Source organism: Scyliorhinus canicula, chromosome 3 (genome assembly GCF_902713615.1).
Source record: "Scyliorhinus canicula chromosome 3, sScyCan1.1, whole genome shotgun sequence".
Taxonomy (NCBI): Eukaryota; Metazoa; Chordata; class Chondrichthyes; order Carcharhiniformes; family Scyliorhinidae; genus Scyliorhinus; species Scyliorhinus canicula.
The window spans coordinates 74923304-74940617 of NC_052148.1; the positions used below are offsets into that span (position 1 = coordinate 74923304).

General features: G+C 45.6%; 1 protein-coding gene across 2 annotated transcripts in view; it reads left to right on the plus strand.

The window, feature by feature from the left end:
* Positions 1 to 17314, plus strand: part of LOC119962742 (myosin-IIIb) — a 236855-nt gene that overhangs the window by 153233 nt on the left and 66308 nt on the right. For both annotated transcript variants that reach the window (XM_038790750.1, XM_038790751.1), the window contains one exon: positions 13114 to 13225. In XM_038790750.1, the coding sequence (XP_038646678.1) occupies positions 13114 to 13225 (112 nt within the window). The remainder of the gene's footprint in view (positions 1 to 13113; positions 13226 to 17314) is intronic.

Below are 17314 nucleotides of genomic sequence, written 5' to 3' on the forward strand. Positions count from 1 at the left end.
TTCCTGTTCACCCATGCACTCTTCGAACGTTTTCCATTTCCTATCCACCGTCATCCCTTTAAGTAATGTTCCCCAATCCATCACAGCCAACTTGTGCCTCATACTGTCGTAGTTTCCTTTATTTAGATTCAGGACCCAGTTTCAAGAATTAGCACACCAATTCACACATTTCTTAATTTATATTTTTGTGTATAAACTAGGAGCAGAATTAGGTCACACAGAAGCCTGCTTCACCATTCAGTAAGATTACGGCTGATCTGATTGTAGCCTCAACTCCAGATTCCTGTCTACCCCTGATAACCTTTCACCTCCTTACTTATCAAGAATCTATCGAGCACTGCCTGAAAAATATTCAAAGATTCTGCTTCCAATTTGAGGAAGAGAATTCCAGAAACACTCAACATATTGAGAAAAAATTCTCCTCATTTATGTCTTAAGAGGGTGACCCCTTATTTTTAAATTGCGACCCTAGTTCTAGATTCTCCCAGAAGAGGAACATCTTCTCCATGCCCACCCTGTCGAGACCCCTCCAGATCACATATGTTTCAATCAAGTCTCTCTAACTCTTCTAAACTGCAGTGAATACAAGCCTGTCCTGTCCAAACGTTCCTCAAAATCCAACCCGCCTAAACCAGGTATTTGTTTAGTAGACCTTATCTGAACTGCTTCCAATACATTTACTTCTTTCAAATAAGACAACTAATACTGCACGTAGTACTCTACCAGTGCCTTGTATAACTGAAGCATTACCTCCCTACTTTTGTCATCAATTCCCCTTGCAATAAATTATATCATTCTATTTGCTTTCCTATTTACTTGCTGTATCAGCATACTAACCTTTTCTGATTCACGCGCCAGGATACTTACTTGCCTTTGCATCTCGGAGCTCTGCACTCTCTCAACATTCGGATAATATGCATTTTTATTCTGCCTCTCAAATGGACAATTTCACATTTGCCCACATTATACTCCATTTGCCAGATTTTTGCCCCCTCATCACTTATCCTATCCATGTCCCTTTGTAGCCACCTTGTGTCCACTTCACAATTTATTTTCCTACCGATCTTTGTGTTATCAGCAAATTTAGCAACCATACTTTTGGACCATTCATAAAGTCATTTATATAAATGATCAAAAGTTGAGGTCCCAGCACTGATCCCTGTGGCACATCACTCCTCACTTCCGGCCAATTCGAAAAAGACCCATTTATGCCTATCTTGTATTTCCTGTTAGCAAGCTAATCTTATATTCATACCAATATATTACTCCCTACATGTTATTTTTCACAATAACCTTTGAAATGGTACCTTATCAAATGCCTTCTGGGAATCTAAGTACAGTACATCCAACCAGTTTCACTTTATCCACAGCACACGTTACTTCAAAGAATTCCAATAAATTGGTTAAATATGATTTCCCTCTCATAAAACTATGTTGACTCTTTACCCTGAATTTTTCTAAGTGCTCTGCCATAACATCTTTAATAATGGCTTCTAACATTTTCCCTTTGACAAATGTTGGACTAACTGGCCTGTAGTTTCCTGTTCTCTGTCTCCCTCCCCTTTTGAATAATGCTATTTGCTTTTTTTCAACCTAATGGAATCTTCCCTGAATCTAGGGAATTCTGAAAAATTAAAACCAGCGCATCAACTATCTCACTAGCCATTTCTTTTATGACCCTAGGGTGAAGTCCATCAGGGCGCAGTGACTTGTCAGCCCGCAGCTCCAATAATTTTCTCAGTACCACTTCCCTGGTGATTGTAATTTTCTTCAGCTCCTTCCTCTCTTCCATTTTCTGATTTACAACTATTTCTGGGATGGTAATTGCACCAGTCTTCACTATAGAGGATACACGTTTATTGAAAGGACTGCTTATCATTTATAAGCATTAACTTGTGTTACTATTTGAAGTATTGAATTCAACCCCAGTGTACATTATCTGGGATATATTTGCCTTCACCATGAAGCTCTTTTGTTGTCTTATTATTTTGTCCTCCAGATATGAGCATTGCTGGCCAGGCCACGTTTATTCTGCAATGGTTTCTGCATTTAGTGGCTTGCTGGCCACTTTTGATAACAACAGCTGTACTTTTTATACTTGGGCTGAATAGAACGATTCCAGGGCGGCACGGTGGCATAGTGGTTAGCATTGCTGCCTACGGCACTGAGGACCCGGGTTCGAATCCCGGCCCTGGGTCACTGTCCGTGAGGAGTTTGCACATTCTCCCCATGTCTGCGTGGGTTTCACCCCCACAACCCAAAGATGTGCAGGATAGGTGGATTGGCTACGCTAAATTGCCCCTTAATTGGAAAAAAATAATTGGATACTCTAAATTTATTTTAAAAAAGGAAAAAAAGAATGATTCCAGCAACTTAATAGTGAAACCACATTGGCAGCTGATGCTTTCATAGAATCTCTACAGTGCAGAAATGGCCATTCGGCCCAACGAGTCTACACCGACCCTCTGGAAGAGCACCTTACATATTACCACTCCTCCTCCGTATCGCTGTAACCCCATCTAACCTTTAAATAATTTAGGCAACCTTTGGACACTAAGGAGCACATTTGATTTAGCAAGGTCAGCCACTTAACCTGCACATCTTTGGACTGTGTGAGGAAACTGGATTCCGGCACCCAGAGGAAAGCCAGGCAGACACTGGGAGCAAGTGCAAACTCCATACCGACAGTCACCCAATGTTGGAATTGAACCCGGGCCCCTATCGCTGTGAGGCAGCAGCACTAATCACTGTTCCACCATGCTGGCCCTACACCTTGAGGAGGTAGAATCTATGAGTGAAATGACAGGAGAGCTGCAACAAGCAATCAAATGGATTTAAAACAGCAAAGCCTGTGGCCCCGATGGTATTTCAGTTGAGGCCTTCAAAGTTGGTGGGCTTTAGCTCCAAGCACTTCCTGTATAGATTTGGGAGTAAAAGAACTACCCCACCCACTAACTTCAAGAATCATAGAATTTACAGTACAGAAGGAGGATATTTGGCCCATCAAGTCTGCACCAGCCCCTGGAAAGAGCACCTACTTAAGCCCATATCTCCACCCTATCCCCGTAACCCTGTAACCCCACCTAATCTTTTTGGACACTTAAGGGCAATTTAGCATTGTCAGTCCACCTAATCTGCACATTTTTGGATTGTGGGAGGAAACCTGAGCACCCGGAGGAAACCCATGCAGACACGGGGAGAACATGCAGCCTCCACAGAGACAGTGACCCAATCCGGGAATCGAGCCTGGGACCCTGGAGCTGTGAAGCAACTGTACTAACCACTGTGCTACCGTGCTGCCCGTAAAACCACTTTGTCTCTGGATGATAACTAAATATCTTCAAGGAAGGAGATGAATCCTGCTCTGGAAACTATCGAGGTGTTTCCCTCTTGTCCATAGCAGGAAAATTCCTGCTACGCAATCTCTTGAATTGTCTACTTTGTGTAGGTGAAGAAACCCTGCCAAAGATGCAGGACAAGATCTGGCCTCTCCTTGGCGTATTTCTTAGATCAGCTGCTCTCTGGTATGAATATTAAATATCATCAGATAGAAAACCCTAACTTCATCACATCCGTGCCAAAACTAAACTGACTATTATAGACATTCATGATCTGCACTTTGCAGATTGCGGGGTCCATTGCCCACTCTGCACCAGGTTTTCAACCATACTCGCTCTTTTCAATTCTGCATACAACCTACACCTTGAGGAGGTAGAATCTATGAGTGAACCCAAACGTCAGGAGAGCTGCAAAAAGCAATCAAATGGATTTAATATCCATTCTTAATAATAGCCTTTCCTTGAATATTGCCAACACAAAACTCACATCAGCCCAGACCTGGTCAGTCAAATATTTCACATTCCGTTTATGTTGAATGAGAGATATGTTGAGCACTTTCCATATGTTGGCAGTCCCCTCTCTCAAAAGGCCACTACTGATGAGGAAATCCAGCATTGAATTAGCTGTACCAGCTCAGCCTTCTGCAAACTATGATTGTGTGTTTGACAACAAAGACCATTGCAAGTCAACAAAAGTCCTCGTGAACTGTTGTCATAACCATACTCCTGCACTGCAATGAAACCCGGGGCACAATCTAGCGACTGTGTTAGCTGCGGGTGAAAATCACGTAATGGCCACTAGATTTAACGAGTGGCCAAAAGCAGTATTTGCACCGGCGAGATCTAAGATTGAGATCTTTCCCATCCCCCTGCTGGTAACGTAATCGGGTCAAACCCAGAAATGACATGAACCTGATTTCTATATGGTTACTAGGCTTAACACTGTAATGCCCGCCCATGACATTCCCCCCCCCCCCCCCCCCCATGCTGGCATGAATGACTTTCGGCTTTCAAAAACAGAAACCAGCCATGACGATCATGGGGGTTGAGGGATGTGCCTGGACATTGCCCTCTGACAGTGCCACCTGGCAGTGCCTGTGGGGTTTCTCTTATCCATGTGGGGGGAGGGGGGTACATTTCCTTCTGCGTGTGGATTTGGGGGTGTTCCCCTTATCTGCCAAGGGGTCCTGATACCTGTGGATTGTGTGGGGGGGGGGAGGGGCGAGGAAATATGTCTATTTTGAGGCATGGTCTTTGAATTTAACTTTGCGATTGAGGCACCCTTTTTCTCAGCATTTCTAGGTCCTGCCCCTGTAGCTGACTGTGTGATCCTTGCCAGCACTTTGAAGTTACAGAGTGCCGTTAAATCAGGTGTGAAACGACAGTTATGAAGCTGGCAAGTTTTATACAGCTTTTCTCGCCTGATCCAACACACTACAATTTTGGGAAGATTGCATTCCTGGACTGTGTATCAGAGACTCACAATAGCGTTAAAGGAATTCCATCAATCATGCCTCTGCCACAGTCTCAGAGAGAGCTGTGGTGTCCTTCTTAAAGCCAGCTCCACAGGTATTTGGGCAAAACCACTACAACATCAATTATGGTGGACTGGATACACTACAGGTGGCAGAAAAGCATGTCCCGTGTCAAGTGCTGTTTTCCCAACTCTCAAATGGCCAACATTCCAGGCAAAAGTAAGGAGAATACTGCAAAGACACTCTGAAGCTCTCTTTGAAGGTGTGCAATATTGACACTGGGAGGAACTTGCTACCAATCATTTACAATGATGACAACTTGGCAGTCAAGCTGCTTCACATTTTGACTCAAAATACCTTAATGAATGTGACAGAGCAGCAGCAGCAGAGAAGGAAAGCAAAGGAAGCCAAGCCTGCACTCTGAAGCCCATTTACCTCATGGGGCATCCTGCCTGAAATGCTCAAAGATCTGTGGGTCACATGAAGACCCAAAGCAGAAACCCTGTGGATGTGTCATCCTCAAATTGAGGGACAATTGATGAATATGATGACACCCAGTATATCTGAGAGTCGACTGAGGGCCAGACTGTTGCTGAGGAATTAGTGGGTTTTTTGTAACCGTCCTTTCATTCTTAATCCTGGCCTACAGATTTCCAGATTTATTTCAGCTTCACAATTTACCATGTTGAGATTTGAATTCAATATCTTGATTGCCTGTGCAATAATATAAATGTCTCCCAAGGTAAACTGGATTTTGTTGGAGTATTTGAATAATTCCATTAGTATATTTGTCTGCACCACGTAGTATGTACTCGGTACCTATATTTGAATCTTGAGTCCGAATAATAGTCTTAATCTTTTTAGTTAATATAATTTAGATGAATGGGGGAGAACCTTTGCTGTGTTTATAAAAAGACGTGCCTTAATATATATATATATATATATATATATATATATTAATCATCTTTATTGTCACAAGTAGGCTTACATTAACACTGCAATGAAGTTACTGTGAAAAGCCCCTAGCCGCTACGCCTGTTCGGGTACATGGAGGGAGAATTCAGAATGTCCAAATTGCCTAACAGCATGTCTTTCGCGACTTGTGGGAGGAAACCACAGCACCCGGAGGAAATCCAAGCAGACACTGGGATAACGTGCAGACTCCGCACAGACAGTGACCCAAGCCAGGAATCGAACCCGAGACCCTGGCGCTGTGAAGCCTTCGTGCTATCCACTGTGCTACCGACCTCAGCGTGGATCGTCTTCATTTGCCCTATTAAATCCCAAAAGTGGACTTGATTCTTGTGTGAACTTGAGTCTTTTTTTTATTGACCTGTCCACAAGTAACCATTAAACTGGAATGAATATGAGCTATTTAGTTTCCATTCCTTTTGAATAGGAAATCAAAAGTGAAGACAGTAGATACAGACAATATTAAATATTGAATTAATCCTACATCCTGTTGAAACTAGACTGATGGAACCTCATCAATTTTAAGTGCATTTTGGCATGATGACAGCAATTAACTGATATGTGAGACAAGCTCTAATTTTGAAGAAAAGGTCTTTGATGTGTAGTTTGCAAGACAATTACTACCTGTTGAGTAAAATCCTAAATTAGGAAGTTGAGCCTTCTCAGTCAATAATGTCTGTAGCTTCATGCTTGTCCGACTCACTGTCAGATGTTCGCTGGGTTCAAATACTAACCAAACAAGAAACAACATTTATTTAGGTCTGAATATCACTATCTCGAACTGGCAAAGTGTGCAAGTAGTTGTCTGTCCATTAATATGTTTGTGGGGGTTTTCTAAATTTTATATATAGTTTTGTGTAAGCTAAACGGCAAGTCATTTGTTTTATGATGGAATATTCTTCACCTTTAACATCATAGTACCTATTATATTTTTATAGCAATGATTATTTTTTCAGTTTTGTTGACTATATCAGCATAACTCAATAGTTGTAAGTGTGAGAGGAGGGAAACATTTCAGGCAGCTGTCTTCTCTATCAAATGATTATTGGTGTTGATGATTTTTAAAGTCCATTTATGGTATGAGGGCGTCACTGGTTAGGCCAGCATTTATTGCCCATCCCTAGTTTCCCTTCAGAAGGTGGTGCTGAGTTGCTGCCTGAACCGCTGCAGTCCCTGAGGTGTGGATACACATAGCCACTGTGCTATTAGGGAGGGCGTTCCAGGATGTTGCCCCAGCGACAGTGAAGGAATGTTGATTTATTTCCAATTCGGAGTGATGAGTAACTTGTAGGAGAACCTCCAGGTGGTGGGGCATCCCGGTATCTGCTGCTCTTGTCCTCCATGATGGTAGTGGTTGTGGGTATGGAAGGTGTTGTCAAAGAAGCCTTGATGAGTTACTGCAGTGCATCTTGTAGATGGTACACACAGCTGCCACTGTTTGTCGGTGGTGGAGAGTTTGATTGTTTGTGAAAGGGGAGCAATCAAGCGGGCTGCTTTGTTCTGGATGGTGTCGAGCTTTTTAGGAGTTGTTGAAGCTGCACTCATCCAGGCAAGTGGAGAGTATTCCATTACACTCCCGACTTGTGATTATAGATGGCAAATGTATTCTCCACATGTAACAATAAGCTATTTGAATTAATGGTAATAATGATTTAATGGCTCCCAACTCTAATGCATGGAAAGAGAAGCAAAATATCACAAAAGGAAAAACAGGAAGGTCTTGGTTATATTGACACCCTCATTGAGGCCTTGTTCCATGGACCCTCGCCAAAATGTGAGTACTGCGAGTGGATGCCAGTGAATTGTTTGCACGAGAAGGATATTACAGCCCAATTGCACCCTCTCCAGACAGATCTGGGTAAGGAATCACTTCACAGAAATCAATAGCTAACCCTGATGTTGTCAAAACAGCATTACTCTCAACTGAAGAGAAGAGTTTAAAGCATTGTGAGGTACACTGGGACTGCCCCACCTCAAATCAACTAACTCAGTTCATGGATTAAACCTGGCCATTTCCTTATTTTTAGGCTGTGAAGGGTATTTTTGAACAATTACAATAGCCGCGATTTTCTGCTCCCATTCGTGGCAAGCGCCACGGTGGGCAGTGGAAAATAACATAAGGCCAAAAATTGGATTTGCGTTGTCGTAAAACCAGGTCATGATTGTGCACTCTAGATGTCAACGGTGGGCCAAGATTCCCGTCTTAGCACAATGGGGGACGCCATTGTAATCTATTTGCTCTTCTTTATAATGTTCCGTCGCCAGAACCATCCGGGGTGCAGTTAGAATGACGTGTTCCACAACAATTTATAAGCATCACAGACCTGGTGAACTGCACTTTGCTCGTCACTTTGAGGTTTGTTCGTCCACATTGCAAAGCTCTGCACTCTTGGTAATGAGCGCCAGGCTTCACAGGAAGCACTATATCACTTTCAGGGAGTTGTCACAGGCAAGTTTCAATTGAACAAACTATCGGTAATGCAGGGCTAGGGCAGGGCAAGACAAGGCACGGATGTTAGGGAAATTGGGAAATAAAAAGTGATGTCTTGAGGAGTGCACATATCACAGAGAAGGAGGTGCTGGAGGTATTAAAGCGGATCAAGATCGATAAACCCCCGGGACCTGATGAAATGAATCCCAGGATGTGGGGCAGCACAGTGGCGCAGTGGGTTAGCCCTGCAGCCTCATGGCACCGAGGTCCCAGGTTCGATCCCGGCTCTGGGTCCCTGTCCGTGTGGAGTTTGCACATTCTCCCCGTGTTTGTGTGGGTTTCGCCTGCACAACCCAAAGATATGCAGGGTAGGTGGATTGGCCACGTTAAACTGCCCCTTAATTGGAAGAAATGAATTGGGTACTCTAAATTTATTTTTAAAAATTTAAGAAAAAGAAAGAAATGTATCCCAGGACATTGTGGGAGGCTGGGGAGGAAATTGTTGGCCCCCTAGCTGAGATATTTGAATCATCGACAGGCACAGGAGAAGTGCCTGAAGATTGGAGGCTACTAAATGTTGTACCCTTGTTTAAGAAGGGCTGTGGGGATAAGTCTGGGAACTACAGGCCAGTGAGCCTTACTTCTGTAGTGGGTAAGTTGTTAGAATGTATTCTGAGGGACAGGATCCATACGCATTTCGACAGGCAATGGCTAATTAGGAAAAGTCAGCATGGCTTTGTAAGGAGAAAGTTACGTCTCATGAATTTGATTAAGTATTTTGAAGGGGTAACCAAGAAGGAAGATGAAGGCAGTGCGGTCGGCGTTGTCTACATAGACTTTAGCAAGGCCTTTGGCAAGGTACTGCATGGTACGTTGTTACCAAAAGTTAAATCTCAGAATTGGATACAAAATTGGCTTGGCTACCAAAGCTAAAGGGTGGCTGTGGAGGGTGGTTTTTCAAACTGGACAGTAAGAAGTCTTACAACCCCAGGTTAAAGTCCAACAGGTTTGTTTCAAACACTAGCTTTCGGAGCACTGCTCCTTCCTCGGGTGTTGGAAGGAGCAGTGCTCCGAAAGCTAGTGTTTGAAACAAACCTGTTGGACTTTAACCTGGTGTGTGAGACTTCTTGCTGTCCTCACCTCAGTCCAACGCCGGCATCTCCACTTCATTTCAAACTGGAGGCCTGTGACCAGCTGTGTGCTTCAGGGATCGATGCTGGGTCCAGTATTATTTGTTATATATATATTAATGATTTGGATGAGAAGTGTGAGAATTTAAGTGTGAAAATAGATAAGTCCCCTGGGCCGGATGGGATTCATCCTAGGATTCTCTGGGAAGCTAGGAAGGAGAATGCAGAGCTTTTGGCTTTGATCTTTATGTCATCATTGTCTACAGAAATAGTGCCAGAAGACTGGAGGATAGCAAATGTCCCTTGTTCAAGAAGGGGAGAAGAGACAACCCTGGTACCATAGATCAGTGAGCCTTACTTCTGTTGTGGGCAAAATCTTGGAAAGGATTATGAGAGATAGGATTTATAATCATTTGGAAAGGAATAGTTTGATTAGGGATAGTCAACACGGTTTTGTCAAGGGTAGGTCGTGCCTCACAAACCTTATTGAGTTCTTTGAGAAGGTGACCAAACAGGTGGACGAGGGTAAAGCAGTTGATGTGGTGTGTATGGATTTCAGTAAAGTGGTGATAAGGTTCCCCACGGTAGGCTACTGCAGAAAATACGGAGACATGGGATTGAGGGTGATTTAGCGGTTTGGATCAGAAATTGGCCAGCTGGAGGAAGACAAAGGGTGGTGGTTGATGGGAAATGTTCAGCCTGGATTTCAATTACTAGTGGTGTACCACAAGGATCTGTTTAGGGGCCACTGCTGATTGTTATTTTTATAAATGACATGGAGGAGGGCGCAGAAGGATGGGTGAGTAAATTTGCAGATGACACTAAAGTCGCTGGAGTTGTGGACAGTGCGGAAGGATGTTGCAGATTACAGAGGGGCATACATAAGCTGCAGAGCTGGGCTGAGAAGTGGCAAATGGAGTTTAATGCAGAAAAGTGTGAGGTGATTCATTTTGGAAGGAATAACAGGAATACAGAGTACTGGGCTAATGGTAAGATTCTTGGTCGTGTGGATGAGCAGAGAGATCTTGGTGTCCATGTGCATAGATCCCTGAAAGTTGCCACCCAGGTTGATAGGGTTGTTAAGAAGGCGTACGGTGTGTTAGCTTTTATTTGTAGAGGGATTGAGTTTCGGAGCCATGAGGTCATGTTGCAGCCGTACAATACCCTGGTGCGGCCGCATTTGGAGTACTGCGTGCAGTTCTGGTTGCCGCATTATAGGAAGGATGTGGAAGCATTGGAAAGGGTGCAGAGGAGATTTACCAGGATGTTGCCTGATATGGAGAGAAGATCTTATGAGGAAAGGCTGAGGGACTTGAGGCTGTTTTCGTTAGAGAGAAGAAGCTTAAGAGGTGACTTAATAGAGGCATACAAGATGATCAGAGGATTAGATAGGGTGGACAGTGGGAACCTTTATCCTCGAATGGTGCTGGCTAGCACAAGGAGACATAGATTTAAATTGAGGGGAGATAGATATAGGACAGACATCAGAGGTAGGTTCTTTACTCAGAGTAGTAGGGGCGTGGAATGCCCTGCCAGCAACAGTAGTGGACTCGCCAACATTAATGGCATTTAAACGGTCATTGGATAAACATATGGATGATAAGGGAATAGTGTAGATGGGCTTTAGATTGGTTTCACAGGTCGGCGCAACATTGAGGGCTGAAGGGCCTGTACTGTGTTGTAATGTTCTATTGTTCTGTTGAGAATGTAGGGGGCATGGTTAGTAAGTTTGCAGATGACACCAATATTGGAAGCATAGTGGAGAGTGAAGAAGGTTATATAAGATTGCAACAGGATATTGACCAATTGGGCCAGTGGGCCGATCAATGGCAGATGGAGTTTAATTTGGATAAATGTGAGGTGATGCATTTTGGTAGATCAAATCAGGGCAGGACCTACTCAGTTAATGGTAGGGAGTTGGGGAGAGTTACAGAACAAAGAGACCTAGGGGTACAAGTTCGTAGCTCCTTGAAGGTGGAGTCACAGGAGAACTAGACGGCACAGGTTTACGGTGAGAGGGGAGAGATACAAAAGGGTAAAAAGGGGAAATTTTCCACACAGAGGGTTGTGAGTGTCTGAAACAAGCTGCCAGAGGCAGTAGTAGAGATGGGCACAATTTTGTCTTTTAAAAAGTATTTAGACAGTTATATGGGTAAGATGGGTATAGAGGGGTATGGGCCAAAGGCGGGCAATTGGGACTAGCTTAGTGGTTAAAAACTGGGCGGCATGGACACATTGGGCTGAAGGACCTGTTTCCATGCTATAAACGTCTATGACTAAATAATTCATCTTCCTGCACTGGCTGGCTAACCTTTGTACAGCATTAGCATTGACCACTGCTGTCACCTCCTCCCAGCCAGGGTGGTGAGTTAGTGGACCTCTGTTGGCCATCATGAATGTAGTGGGCATGGTGGCAGGCCTCACCTGGGTACAGCGGGCATTCTAATGAGGCATTACTGAATTTCGGAGCAGCATGCTTCTTCCCTTTTGGAACCTGGGGCTGGATTCTCCGCTCCTCAACGCCGAAATCGTGTTCAGTGACGTGGCGGAGAATCCGTTTTTGCGCCAAAATCGGGAGCAGCGCCAAATTTTAAATTCTCCATCCCCTGAAAAGGGGGTACTCTAAGAGTAAGCCGCACCGATTATCCACCGCCTCAGGCCATTGCCTGAGGCCCGCCACGCGATGCTCCGTCCCCAACCGGCCGAATTCCCAACAGCGTGGGTAATGTGTGCTCTCACCGTCCGGGAAGCTCGCATGGCGGCTGAGGACTCAGTCTGGGGCCTCCACTTTCGGGGGAGGGCCGATCGGCGGCAGGGGGGTTTTCATTCTGGGCTGGGGGTAATGTGGGTCGGTGGTCCGGGGCGTGCGAGCGGCTGATAGGGGGCACTATGTTGGCAGTCCTCGTCCACGGGCTGAGTCCGCCATCGAGCATGGCGCGGCCGCCGGCGTGCGCATGCGCTCCCTCTGAAGCAGGAGTGCTGGAGGTTGTATCGGCAGCTAGAGCTGCGAGCTTTACGCTGCCTCCCTTCTAGCTCCCAGCAAAATGGGGAATCAGTGGCCTTTTGACGTCAGTTCTCTTGGCGTAAAAGACCACCGTTTCACTGCGGCTTGGGGACTTAGTCGCCAAAACGGAGAATCCAGCCCCATTTCTTTTGTGGAGCAGTCCTGGGCTGCAGACATTGAGAAAGCGGTGAATAGGTACTGTTTAAATATGACAGCCATAGTGAGGAAGCAGTCAACCGATGCCTGGGTAGGCGATCCAGCCCATGATTCAGTGTGTTTCCCGTACGTGCATAACCTGACGTTGCGGCTGGCTGGTAGAATGCCATTTTTCATGTGTAATGTCTTTAATAATTTCAAAAACATAATTGTTGTGAATGTTACTGCAGATAAGATTTTAATTTGATATGCCATCATATTCTATTGTTCATTATTTCATTAAAATATTGCTTTCCTCTCAACAAAACCACTATTGTAAGTCTTTTATTTTGATTTTTAATTACATTTGGAATGTTTATTGTGTTTTGTATTTGGACACATTCTGTTTGTAAAACTGTAGAGTAAATAATAGATCTTGAAGGAATAATTGACTTTTTTTCTTCATTTATACTTTTAAAGGGGTGGAGGAAAATCCATCCTCAATGAAGTAATTTTTTTAAATGATCAGATTTGTTTTAAGGAACACCTTTAACTGCTTTTAATGTTTAAGCCTAATTTTGTATTTGTTTGGATATTTGTAATATTATCCAATACCTTGCCTACACAGGTCCAATATAATGCATCTGGGTTTCTGGAGAAAAATAGAGACACAATCCCAGCGAGCATTCGAGGACTGTTTATTAATAGTATAACTCCATTGCTGAGTGTACTCTTCACAGGTAAATATTAAGACTGACATTTTACACACAGCTCCATCGCCTCAGTGAAGTTGTTTTAGAAGTTGTCTCTCGATGTGCTGGATGATAGAAACTCACAACAATCAGAATGTACTGACTCTCTAGAAGAGCAAATTAGCTGGTCCCATTCTCTTCCACTCTTTCCCATTGCCCCCCCCCCTCGCTCTTTCCCATTCCCCCCCTTGCTCTTTCCCATTCCCCCCCCCCACACTCTTTCCCTGTAGTGCTGCGAGCAATGATTGACCCTATCTCCCACACACTCAGGCAGCGGGTTCTGGAGAATATCATCTGTTTTTCCTCATGTCGCTGTTGATCTTTTGCCATCACCTTAAATGTTCTCTGGCTTCTCAACCCTTCTGCTAAGGGGAACGGTTTCTCTCTATTTAGTCTGTCTAAAGTCATCTTAATTTTGACAACCTTTATCAGACTTCCTCTCAACCTTCTCTTCAAGAACAAACCCACTTCTTCAATTTATCCAAGTTCCTCATCCCTGAAATTATTCTCGTAAATCTTTTGTATGCCTTCTCCATACCCTTCCTGAAATATGGGGCGGGATTCTCCGACCCCCCCCCCCCCCCCCCCCCCCGGGTCGGAGAATCGCCGGGGGCCGGCGTCAATCCTGCCCCGCCGTGTCCCGAATTCTCTGTCACCAGAGATTCGGCGGGGGCGGGAATCGCTCTGCGCCGGTCGGCGGGCCCCCCTCCCCCCCCCCCCCCGGCGATTCTCCGGCCCGCAATGGGCCGAAGTCCCGCCCCTGTCAACCCTCCCCCGCTGGCGTGGATCAAACCACCTACCTGACCGGCGGGATTGGCGGCGCAGGCGGGCTCCGGGGTCCTGGGGGGGGGGGGGGGGGGGGGCGATCTGACCCCAGGGGGTGCCCCCACGGTGGCCTGGCCCACGATCGGGGCCCACCGATCGGCTGGCGGGCCTGTGCTGTGGGGGCACTCTTTTCCTTCTGCTTTCGCCATGGTCTTCACCATGGCGGAGGCGGAAGTGACCTCCCCTGCGCATGCGCCGGGATGACGTCAGCAGCCGCAGACGCTCCGGCGCATGCGCGGACTTCCACTGGCCAGCAAAGTCCCTTCAGCCCCGGCTGGCATGGCACCAAAGACCATCCTCGCCAGCCGGCGGAGCGCCAACCACGCCGGCGCGGGCCTAGCCTCTCGAGGTGTGGGCTTGGCCCCTAAAGGTGCGGAAGATTCCGCACCTTTGTATCGGCCCGACGCCACCGTGGTTCACGCCACTCCATCCCGCCGGGATCCCCAGCCCCACCAGGTAGGGGAGAATCCCGGCCATGGTGTTGGACACAGTGCGCCAGTTCAGGCCAACCCAGTGATGTATGAATGTTCATCGTAACTTCCTTGCTAATTTACTCCAGGCCTCTATTTATAAACTTCAGATCCCATATGTCTATTTAACCTCTTTCACAACCTACCCTGCCACCTTCAATGATTAGTGCACATACATGCCCCTGTCTCTCTGTTCCTGCACCCTCATTAGAATTGAATCTTTATTTTATGTTGCCTCTTCTCATTCCTCCTACCTAAATGTATCACCTCACATTGCTGTGCATTAAAATTAATTTTCCATGGGTCTGCCCATTCGCCATATCAATGACCTCCTCGCACTTCACAATACCTCCAGTTATGGATCATCTGCAAATTCTGAAATTGTGTCCTGTACGTTCAAGCGTAGTTCATTAATATATATCACAAGAAACAGTGGTTCGAATACTGACTCTTGGGGAGCCCCACTATATACCTTGCATCAGCCTGTGACACAACCATTTGCCATTACTCAGCCAATGTCTATTATGTGGCACATTATCAACACTTTGAATATATGCCACATCAGCCCTCTCTGTTACCGCGTCTGAAATTTCAATCCAGTTAATTAAAGAAGATTGACAATTCCATGCTGGCTTTTCTTAATCCATACTTTTCCAAGTTACTGTTACTTATCGTTTCTTAACGCTTTCACACCACCAGGATTATGCTGACTGGCCTGTAGTTTCTGGACTAATCTTTACCTCCTTGAACAAGGGTGTCATATTTGCAATTCTCGAGTCCTCTGAGGAGGATTGGAAGATTTTGGCAAGTGTTCCTGCAACATAGGGAGGAGGGAAAGCAAGACAGGATTTAAACATTAGGATGACAATTTAGACTCGACTCCATAGAATCCCTACAGTGCAGAAGGAGGCCATTTGGCCCATCGAGTCTGCACCAACCCTCTGAAAGAGCACCCTACCTAGGCCCACTCCTCTGCCCTTTCCCTGTAATCCCAGTTAACCTGCATATCTTTGGACACTATGGGGCAATTTAGCATGGCCAATCCACCTAACAACATCTTTGGACTGTGGGAGGAAACCGGAGCACCTGGAGGAAACCTACACAGATATGGGGAGAATGTGCAAACTCCACACACCGTCACCCAAGTCCGGAATGGAACCTGGGTCCCTGGCACTGTGAGGCAATGCGATAATCAATGTGCCACTCTGAGTCAGAAGTGCCATCTCAAGGTTTGCGGATGACACCAAACCGGGAGGGCTAGTTAATGCAAAGGAAGACGAAAGACAAGAGGACATTAGTGTTTTTGCAGAACAGGCATGTGTTTGGGAAATGAATTTTGATAGAGTTAAGCGTGAGGTAGTGCATTATAGGTGGAACAATTTGGGGGCCACATATTTAAACGCAGTAGTTTAGCAAGGAGATCTGAGGATACAGATTATTAAAAGTAGGAACTTTGGTTAAAAAGGCTCTATTTAAGAAAAACTAAGCGCTGGAGTCCATTCCTGGTAGAATTTTAAAATTACGTAAGTTACATTAGACCTCATGTCTTAGTTTCCATGTTCCAACTGGCTTCCCGTGTTCTGTGAAGCATCCATATTGTGTACAGTTCAGAACTCCATGTTATAAAACGCTGAGAGACACTGAGAAGGTGCAAAAAGATTCACAAGGGTGACACCAGAACCGAAACGGGATATACCTTGTCCAGGAACAGCTGAACAGATTGCGGCTCTGGTCTCTAAAAAAGAGACGGCACAGGGGTCAACTGATAGAGATCATTAAGTTAATGGGATGTACCTTCCAAGTTCCAGGTCGCCCGGGAGGGGGGGATGGGGGGGGGGTTGGGGGATCACAAAGATGCAGTGGGAAATCCCCCACCCCGGAGGTTCACAGATAAGGTTTGCTCTGCAATTACCCGGAAGTGCAAACTTCCCCTGAATTGCCCTACACTTGGACTCATCCGAAAATGTTTTTTAAATCACAGACTTTGGATAGTTGCGACTGAATTGGATCAATAGGTACTCAGAAAAAGTTAGAATTAGAAACCTTTTCAAAATTCTGGGTAACTGTTGCCCCCCCCCCCCCCCCCCCCCCCCCAACCAAAACCCCCACACACACTCACCAGTCAGGCTCAACCTAACATCTCAGCTGCCCGGGCCAACCCGAACATCTGTCCCTTCAAGGCCCGGCCTGTGACCCAAACACCACTTCCCCAAGGTCCTCACAACTCCTCCCTTCCCCTGAGACTTTAACTGGCCTGGATCTCGCCCAGCCTGAATCGGAAAGTTGGGCAAGAAAGGATCAAAAAGAACTTAAGGTTTTTAAAAAAAAATAAGAGTAGAGTGGCAATCCGACTTTGATTACCTCTCTAAGGAAGTTCAGGTCCAATGAAATGGTTTGATACAGCAAATGTAGAGAAAAATGTTTCCACCTTGTGGGAGAATTCCGAACGAGAGACAAAGATGGCCACTAATAAATCCGATTTGGAATTCGGGAGAAACTTCCCAGAGAGTGGTGAGAATGTGGAACGCGCTACCACAAGGTGTATTTGAGGCAAACGGAATTGGTGAACAGAATGGGTAATAAAATGCTGGCCCAGCCAGTGATGCCCACATCCCCATGAACAGATTTAAAAAATACTTGGGCGCAGCTCCAGAGAATGGGGCAAGGAGGTCTGACTTTGCTGAGCTGCCTCATTAGACGCGCAGTGTGTGGGCCGATCTGTGTGTCAGAGCTCTCGTGATGGAGAATTCCAAATGCCTGCCTTCAGCTAGATCAGAAAAGG